The sequence below is a fragment of the Tarenaya hassleriana genome, unplaced genomic scaffold (genome assembly GCF_000463585.1).
Source record: "Tarenaya hassleriana unplaced genomic scaffold, ASM46358v1 Cleome36, whole genome shotgun sequence".
NCBI lineage: Eukaryota > Viridiplantae > Streptophyta > Magnoliopsida > Brassicales > Cleomaceae > Tarenaya > Tarenaya hassleriana.
The window spans coordinates 137,761-146,929 of NW_010966665.1; the positions used below are offsets into that span (position 1 = coordinate 137,761).

The following is a 9,169-nucleotide window of genomic DNA, read 5'->3' on the forward strand; positions in this document are numbered from 1 at the left end:
TTATAAAATAGATAACTAGTTTTGATTGTACAATTTGTATTGCATTTTTTAATGTGTATATTAAAATTTGTGCGTTTTAATGTTTGGATTTTTTAATTTGTGCAAAATTTATTTATTCAAAGTTAATATTTAATATTTGAATAATAAAAATTCATAGACTTGGATATCTCGGATATCTGAATTCAAACATGGATACCTGGAGTGTCAAATATCCTGTTCTCGCGAAAATGAGATCGAGGTAATATTTTCAAAGAACTCGCGGACCCAAAACCAAAACCTGATATCCTAAAATTTTTGAATACCGGTCCGTACCCACCCATTATGAATTACATAGTATAGAAGCCTTCCTAATAGGGGTGGGCACGGGTCGGATACTCGGGAAAATCGAGAGATTTGGATTTGAATCCGGGAGGCTCGGGTATTTAACTATAAGATTTGTATTCGGAATTTGGTATTTACGAGTATCCGGGGTACAAGTATCCGGAATAATAGTCGGGTATTCGCGGGTATCCGGATCCGAATTTATTTAAGAAAAACAACAATAGTCATATATAAAATTTTCAAAAAATAAAGACATATTTATAAAAATTGATGAATTATGATAAAATATATGAGATAATAAGAGATAAATAATAATAAATTTAATTTTTTAGAATTAATATTAAAAATATGAAATTATTTAATCTAAAATAATTATATTTTATAAAAATGTTATATAAATATAAGATACAATTATTTATAATCATAATAGTCGGGTTTTCGCGGATATCCGATTTTAAAAATTTTATTATCCGGTTTTGGATTCGGATTTACGGGTATTGAAAAATCGGGATTTGGATTCGGATTTAAAAATTACGAATATCCTAAAATCGGATATCCGTGAGACAATATCCGACAAATATCCGATTTTCGGGTATCTGTGCCCAGCCCTACTCCTAACACTTGTAGAACATAGTTTTTTTTTTTGAAAAATTTTCAAAATAAAAGTTCCTAGTCGCATAAACTAGTTTACAATTTATAAGAAAAAAGAATAATATTTACGTCGAAATCCGCAAGATTTTATTCTGTATTTTGGGGAAACATATGGCCAGGGTTTAGAGTGTTGCCATACCGAAAAAAAAAATTTAAGGATAAGCAACAATCGTTAATTTAGAGTTTGCAGTATTATTTGGATGATAATTAGTACCCATAAAAAAATTTAAAATTCTCCACTAAAAAAGTATAATAAAATTATTCAGTTTTAAAAATAAATGGACCGACAAGATGCTTATAGCCATCTAAAATCCAACATCTGCAGAATTTTAGGCCTCCCTTTTCTCTAATCAATCCTCACCTCCTTTTTTTTGCCCTTTCGGGATTCTAATTTTGGATTATTAGTTTTCTAATCATATGTGCAATAAGAATATAAGACGTCAAAATCATCTTTCTTTTTTTCTTACCAAGTGAGCTTTATTTGGTTTATGAAAATTATTCTATTCACATAAATACAAAAAGAAGAATATCTTATTTTAAATTAATTTTATTTTCAAAGTATATAATCCCGAACTTGTTTTGATCTTTCGCCCTGTTGGTTAAAGTTGTGGTGAAATCCGTGTGTGTGTATATATATGATTCTGTAGGGACTGGATTCTCCTTAAATTTTCCTTAAATTTTGTGGTTCAACTTTCGGCCCTAATGGGCCCTTAAGTGGGCCAATAATATAGGACTTTAAGTGGGCAAAAGAATAGGCCTTTAGTGTGCAACAGATTGTTGGTGCCTTTTAGTGGGCCTTTGGGCCGAAAGCTGGCCAGCCATTTAGGCCTCAAGCGAGAAAGCAAACAATTTGAGCCTTTAAAGGGCCGATAGGTTCGAAACTTCGAATTTTGGTTCGGTATTCGTCGGACTCGGTTTTAAAACAGATTTATTTGGTACTACAAAAATCTACAACCAAATGTGTTAATCGGTTCTGTTATACGAATACAATATGATATTCGCATATACATTCGTATGTAAAGATAAATAATTCAGTCCTTTGGTTCGATGCTTATCAAATCCGGTTTCTATCTGGTTCACTTCGAGAACAGTTTATTCGGTTCTACAAGAGTATTATTTGGCTCGATTCGGACCGAAATTAAATTTCTGAACCGAAATGTAGTCGGGTTTTTGTGGGGTCCCAGACAGAGCAAGAGAGTGAAAGTCTCGAGGGATCAAAAGATTCGCAGCAGGAAAAGATCCTTTTAGAGAGAAGAAACCTTTATTGAAAGTCTTAGTAGACGGAAGTCAAGAAGACAACCGACGACGGTATAATGGTCAGACAATGCAGGATGCCAAGACGGACCAAAAAAGGCAGGGGAAGCATTAGCAGCTGGAACATGGAAAGCACATCACTTGCATTGCATTAGGAACAGAGTTCATACGAACTTTTTATGGTTTTCGAAGTGAAAACATTGCAGTTGCCTCTCTCTGTCGTCTCCCCCCACGACTTGTCAGAATATCTGTTGTCCTCCCTGAAGATCAAAAAAGAAAAAAAAAAAGCATAAGGGTATATGAGAAAACACACAAAAGAACCAGAACCCAGGAGAAAGAAGAAGAGAAAAAAAACCCGAGAAAAGTTTCAGACCTGAAGCTCAGGGATTTCAGCTTTGTCCCCATTGTTTCTGTTCGGAGTCTCCACACGGGCATTTTCTTCTGCACGTTTTCCTTTGAACGAGAAGCTGAATCTGGAACCACTAGTGGCGGTCGAAACTGGTGCAGACCCTCCGAAACGTTTTGAGGCAAGATCAAGGCGTTCTACCATCCGGGCAACACCAGCAATCCCTGCATTCATCTCGCGCTGGACTCCTTTGCTCATTTCTTTTATTGAGTTGTTCCGGGCGAGTAGCTTCTCCTTCAGACCTTGTTTACTTTTCGAGATTGATTCTTTGTACCTGGAGTCCGGTAAGAGCACGTGTTGGCAACTTTTGGACAAACGAAAATCACTGGTTCTTAAAGAGATTCAGGCAAAAGCTCTAGCTACCTCGCTGAAGCGGCAGCTAGTTTAGATTTAATGGTTTCGGGAAGAGAGGATGATGCCTCGGGGGAATCTGGACTTTTTGGCGAAGGAGATAGAGACAAGCCAGGGAAGAATCTGATAACAGGTACAAGAAAAGTTGAACAGGTGATAAACACAGAAAGGCAAATTAAAGAATAATACCAGAGCCCAAGCATTCTCTGCTAAATTTTAACGGTAAGCGGTACTTGGACCAGAAACCATCAAATAAGTAGGTGAAAATATGTTAAATTGAGCATCTCCACATAAAAGCCTTATTGATGCATGCAACTTCTCGAGATAGTATATGTATATAACATGATGAATGGAGATAATATCTCAACTAAGCAAATTATTCTGCCTGTGGATAAACCAAGCATAGAAAAAAAGCTCAGTACTCAGACTTTTGTATAGGTACCTCAAGATATTGTTCCCGTCTGCAGCGGAGGAAGAGTCACTATAGACATTAGATGGAGATTGGATACTGCCAGTAGACGGAATAGCTGAATTTGCCATTGAGTCATTACTTGAAATAGAGCCCAGGTTATGATCTGGATTGGCCATATCAGCAGGAGAAACCATGGTGGGAGCATTGGAGGAACCGAGACCAGAAGATCTTCGACTCTCCCTTCTTCGAAGCAAACCGCGTCTATAAGCAGCTTCAGTGAGATGACGCATGAAATCTTCATCGAAGCTACTAAACTGAGAAGCCTCCTGGAAAAAAAGTATAACCCTTTTAGCCCAACCAAATATCAAATTAAGGGATTCATATTGGATACTTTAGGCACCTCATCTGAGTGAAAATCGTCAAGAGAGTGATGAATTGATCTTGGAGAAGCTGAAGACACCTTCCTGGACCTCAATAATCTTTCCTTCTCCACAGCAGCCAGAAGCTCCTGGCTACAAAAAGGAAGAAATAGAAAAATTAAACTGGAAGTGAAGTTTCATGTCAAAGGATTTTAGACCCGGAGGAAAAAACAGAGAGGCAGAATGAAAAAGGCTTACCCAGCAGGGTCTTTCAAGGTAAACAATTGCCAACAAATGGGGCACTCTTTGCTTCTTTGGGACCTATGGAATCCCAAAGTACGAATCAGTCACAGAGACAGATGTGATATGAAAGCACAACAAGATTCAAGTCTTAGTGCAGAAGAGAGAGAGAGAGAGGGTAGTAAATGATTTTGAGAACATGGGAAGCAAAACATTACCAGTCAAGAATGCACTGAAGATGATATTCATGCTTGCAACTAGTAACCTGAAAACATAAACATTTTTCCCATTATAAATTTTACCAAAAAGGAACGAAATGCCAGTAAGAAGCATTCACAGATCGGATATTGACCACTCGTTTCTAGACTAGTTTCTAGTGAATACGTGAAGTAAGAAACATGTCAATCACTTAGAAATGGACAGAATTTGAAACTCAAATCCGGAACTAGAAGCAATCACTTAGAATAGCACAAGAGGGAACTCTTCATTCGTTCTTGAACCATGAATCACCCATCAACTAATGGAAAGAGATCTGCTGTTGATATTCGTATCAATCTATTCCTGTTATTTAGCACATTCTGTTTCCTCATTTGCTTCCTCTCTCTCGTGTATATATTGCTACATGTACACCACAATATGAATATACAGAAAACCCTATTCTTTCACAATAGCATATCAACCATATCTTCGCAGCCATTGCATTCACAAACTCGAAACTCTAAAGTTTGACTTAATTGGGCCAAAATCAAAATACAGAACTCAATGATCTACAACCTTAACCAGTTGCTACATAAAGGTCAAACCTTTGGCAATGTCACAACCATTCCATTCGTTTTAACACCATTGACAATAGCACAGCCGAATCATTAAACAGATGATCGTGGTCAGAAAAGTAAAGCCGATTGTCAATTTTTCGCCAGAATCGCAAAGTCATGTCCACTTAAACGCGCAAAAAGTGACCCGTGAAAGGGAACAGCAAATGCAGAAATCAAACGATCTCACCATAATATCAAGAGACAGCACATTCATTCACAGAGACACTGGATAGACAGAATCATGCTAATAACCCCCCTGATACCACAGATTTCAGACCAACGAAAAGGAAGAGAATTTATAGTGGGAGGGAGAATCTCACAGTGGCAGGGTCCTGAACGGTGAAGGGCTCGAGACAGATACTGCAGGCATCATCGAGATCATCATCGGAGGCTCCGAACGATGGAGAAGACGAAGAACCGACAACAGGGTTCAAAGGGTTCTCAGACAAGGTGAAAGCAGAAGAGTAAGTGAACTTCGCCATTGTCGCGGGCAGGACAAAAAACTGAGAACGATGCTGATGATGATGATGATGATGAAGAAGAAGAAGACGACGAAGAGGCTGAGGATCAGGATCAGGGCAAGACGGTGAAGAAGGGAGAAGGGCAAAACACGGGAGGAGAAGGAAAAGAGGGGTTTATAGAAGAATGGGGAAGAAGACTGACGAGTCAAAGCAAAGAATCATGGAGCGGGTGAAGGAAAAGTCAGAAATTTGCAGAGAGGTGGAGAAAAGTTCGATTCGGCTGTTCAACTTTTACCTTTTCTTTTTGGGGCTTTTGTTATATTTAATGACAATTTTTAATCAATTATAAAATTTTAATATTGATTTAAAAGTCAGATTTTTTTTTACTAAAAACATGGATTCTTTGGCGTGATCTGAGAGCGTTACGCAGTAAACGGTACAACCTAGATACTTGGTAAAAAAAAATCTGTTCCTTTCTTAAAGCTTTATTTTTTTTTTCCAATTCTTAAGATCAAATTATCTTTTCTATTTTCTAAAAATTTTATATAATCAGGCATAAATATTATAAACCGGAATTCAATTGAATGAAGATGAGTAATATCTAATTAAATTTAAGGTGAATCTAAGTACAATTAAAATATTAACATAAAAAAATAAAGAAATATTACAAATAAAAAAATAGTGTTGGATTTTAATTACAAAATATATTTTTCTTTAATTTAAATTAATGTTGGATTTTTTAACTATATGATTGTTTTGTCCCTTATTAGTAATTATTTAATTGATTGGAACGAGTCATGTCTACAATAAGAATAAAAATAAGGGGCTCACTTGTGGGTCAAAACTCTACATTTGATTCCATAATTTTTGAACCACCATTAGTAAAAAAAATATTTTGTTTGCAGAACTTAACATTTGTTTAAACAAAACATTTTTCTTCATAATCATTATGAAGTTTAGATTTTTTATCATTCGCTCACATAAATTGCAAACAAACGTTTCATATGAAAAATGGGGGAAACCACAGTTGTGAATACAAGTCACATTTTACCCAAAAAAAAAGGGGGAAACCAATTTGATGTTGAGCCACTTTACAGAATCCGACAAAAGTGATCAGAAACACAAGGTGGGGGGATTCTCTGTGGGTAAAGAAACCTAAAGGGGCTTCTTGCTATGCCTATGATGCTGTAATTACCATAGAATCCCAATGAAACATGGGTTATATAATGTTGAATCACCTCCATTGTTGTGTTTTCCCACGTGAAACGAGCTCCTTTAACTGCCATATCAAACAGATTTGTGTCAGCCAAGCAAAATCCTGAAAATCGTCCATGAATGCTCGTGAAAAGTGAAGAATTTGATTGAAATTCCTCACAAGTTAAGGTGAATTGATGCTCCTCCATTGTTGCTTGCTACAGAAAAAGTTCCAACCTTTAAGGACAGCATGGAATAAGTAATACACACACACATAAATACATATTAGGAACGAATAAACATGTAAAATAAAACAAATAGATAAATAGAAGCAGAGTGGAGACCAATGGAGGAATCACTCCTGACGGCATCAGTATCATTGTCATCATCATGCAGCAGAAGAACCGGTGGTACTTCTTCTTTGTTCTTCTTTGATCATCTTCGTCTTTCCTCGGTGACTCCGATCACTTCTTCTTCGCTCTTCTTTGCTCCATCTAGATCCTTTGTTCTTGTCATCAGCAACACTACCAGGTCTTGTCTCTTACTCTTTTATATCATACACATTCTTCTGCAATTTCCCACTTTTTTCATTCGCTTTTTGTTTATCGTCATCCTTGATCTTTCGAGATTGGAAAATCAATTTGGTTTTTCTTTGTTGATGGGTCGTGATTTTGTGTCATGTTGTGATGGGTTTGGTCTAAATTAATGCCGTTTGGATCTCTCTTATCAGATAGTGTTAGGATGGTTGAATCTGGAGACCTAGGCGAAAATTAACAATCAGGGAGTAGCAAAGGAAGTTCCTTTTTCCTCACCCTTTGTATGATTTTTGGAATCCCTAGTTTAGGGTTGAGAAAATGTTCCAACTTTGCTCTGTATGCTATTTGTCTAATTATGGTTTGATCACAGAAGCGAAGGTACAGAGGACAGGTAGTTTAGGGTTTAAAAAAGTTCCAACTTTGCTTTGTATGTTATTGTCTAGTTATGGTTTTACTAAGCAGACACGTTGACTTGAATCGCTAGAACTGCATTTTGAATCTTGGAGTCTGAGATTAAATTAGGGTTTAGGTGAAAACTTGTATAAAAGCCTTGGGTTGGGGATTTTGGCTGAAAATTTTGTTTATAACTTTCCATGACAATGATTGAAGATTAAGTGGAAGCTAATTGTTTCTTTCTTTCTTTTTCTTCTCATACATTTGCTTGGAACATCCTCATACAGAACTGAAAAGGCTTATACAAGTAGTGCTTACTAGTACAAACGCCTTGCGTGCAGAAGAAAGGGTAAAAAATCTGTAGTTAGTATGACTGTAAGTGAAGGGAGCTCAGTACCTAAAGAAGTTGCTCCTAGCAACATGATTTATGAGCCAATATTGGAGGATGGAATTTTCCGGTTTGATGGTTCTGAGGAGCATAAGAAGGCAGCTTTCCCAAGTGTTTCATTTATGAACAGCAAAGATAGGGAAACACCGATTATAAGCCAGCGATTTCCTTCACACCTTCCTAGCTTTGTGTGCCTTCATGGGCAGCAAGTTGTCACTTTTGAGGTTGGTGTTTCTATCTCCTTTGTGTTGTTGCTGTGTCAATTTTTACATGATTGATTAAACATGCTGCTAATTTAGTCAAAGTTTTTTTTTTCTTCTTATTCTTATGTATCACTTTGTTTCACGAAATAAAATCCTCTGTTGTAGCTTCCTCCTGGAACCTCATTTTACGGGACGGGAGAAGTCAGTGGACAGTTGGAGAGAACAGGAAAGCGGGTTAGCAATCTATGTGATATGTCTAATCACATTTTCTCTTACGTTGTGGATAGCACTCTAAGTTCTCGACAAACACTTTCAGGTTTTTACATGGAACACTGATGCCTGGGGATATGGTCCTGGAACTACTTCATTGTACCAGTCGCATCCATGGGTACTAGCTGTTCTTCCAAATGGAGAAACACTAGGGGTTCTTGCAGATACAACACGGAGATGCGAGGTACATGAACTTTTAATTTGTAAAATCTCTTACCCACTTTTCTTCTTAATCCTCGTACCTGCAGTAACGTCAAATGTTTTATTTGCCTAGATTGATCTTACGAAAGAAGGAATAATAAGATTTGTTGCTCCCCCATCGTATCCAATTATCACCTTTGGTCCATTCTCCTCACCCACGGCGGTCTCGGAGTCTTTGTCTCATGCTATAGGTAACTTCTTATTTGGCATCTCTTTGTTGTTGAAATCATACCCTACACAACTTTCAAGTGTTTATTTTGTCAGTGATTAACAATGATGTATCTGCTACCTGGATATTGGAGGTTAACTAATTGCATAGGAAAAGATTACATTTAAGCAATCTGTTATGTTTTGAGACTAGAGTTGCCATGTATGTATTTCATCTTTTTTATTTCTGCTATCCTGTTTTTCCACTCCTGGGTAAAGGTGATTCTGCTTTTGAATATAAAATATGTCTTTCTTATCAGGAACCGTATTTATGCCTCCAAAGTGGGCCTTAGGCTACCATCAATGCCGTTGGAGTTATATGTCTGACAAGCGAGTTCGTGAGGTCAGTTCTTTTATTTATATTCTTAGGCTGTTCAGTCATAACGGTGAAGGGAATCAGAATCTATGCCCAAATGTTTGAAATTTTGGGCCTCACCTGCTCCTGTTTTTCATATTGTAATGATGAGTGCAGGTTGCTCAAACTTTTCGAGATAAGAAGATTCCTGC

The 9,169-nt window shown here is 37.0% G+C and overlaps 2 protein-coding genes across 4 annotated transcripts in view; one reads left to right on the plus strand and one right to left on the minus strand.

Moving 5' to 3' along the window:
• Positions 1-2,347: 2,347 nt before the first annotated feature.
• LOC104822229 (E3 ubiquitin-protein ligase RHF1A) lies at positions 2,348-5,545 on the minus strand. Its single transcript, XM_010553368.1, has 8 exons — positions 5,130-5,545; positions 4,213-4,259; positions 4,013-4,075; positions 3,796-3,907; positions 3,426-3,721; positions 2,996-3,106; positions 2,600-2,906; positions 2,348-2,486 (listed from the first exon to the last, which is right to left on the minus strand). The coding sequence occupies exons 1-8, from the start codon at positions 5,289-5,291 to the stop codon at positions 2,466-2,468; spliced, it is 1,119 nt and encodes a 372-aa protein (XP_010551670.1). The 5' UTR covers positions 5,292-5,545; the 3' UTR covers positions 2,348-2,465.
• Positions 5,546-6,427: 882 nt separating this feature from the next.
• LOC104822230 (alpha-glucosidase 2) overlaps positions 6,428-9,169 on the plus strand; it is a 10,562-nt gene continuing 7,820 nt past the window's right edge. Inside the window, exons 1-7 of one of the 3 annotated variants that reach the window (XM_010553370.2) lie at positions 6,428-6,995; positions 7,735-8,005; positions 8,150-8,218; positions 8,301-8,438; positions 8,529-8,646; positions 8,923-9,005; positions 9,135-9,163. In XM_010553370.2, coding sequence (XP_010551672.1) covers positions 6,811-6,995; positions 7,735-8,005; positions 8,150-8,218; positions 8,301-8,438; positions 8,529-8,646; positions 8,923-9,005; positions 9,135-9,163 — 893 coding nt within the window. In that variant the 5' untranslated portion in view covers positions 6,428-6,810. Of the gene's footprint in view, positions 6,996-7,680; positions 8,006-8,149; positions 8,219-8,300; positions 8,439-8,528; positions 8,647-8,922; positions 9,006-9,134; positions 9,164-9,169 lie in introns of all 3 variants that reach the window. The other 2 variants (XM_010553369.2, XM_010553372.1) reach the window with 2 other exon arrangements.

What these genes read in the sequence shown, in the direction of transcription:
- LOC104822229 (XM_010553368.1), bottom strand. Translation starts at nt 5,291, where the DNA reads ATGGCGAAGTTCACTTACTCTTCTGCTTTCACCTTGTCTGAGAACCCT. An exon ending in GACGGGAACAATATCTTGAG is followed by an intron (nt 3,107 to 3,425) that starts GTACCTATACAA and finishes ACCTGTTATCAG; the next exon opens with ATTCTTCCCTGGCTTGTCTC. An exon ending in CTGAAATCCCTGAGCTTCAG is followed by an intron (nt 2,487 to 2,599) that starts GTCTGAAACTTT and finishes TTTGATCTTCAG; the next exon opens with GGAGGACAACAGATATTCTG.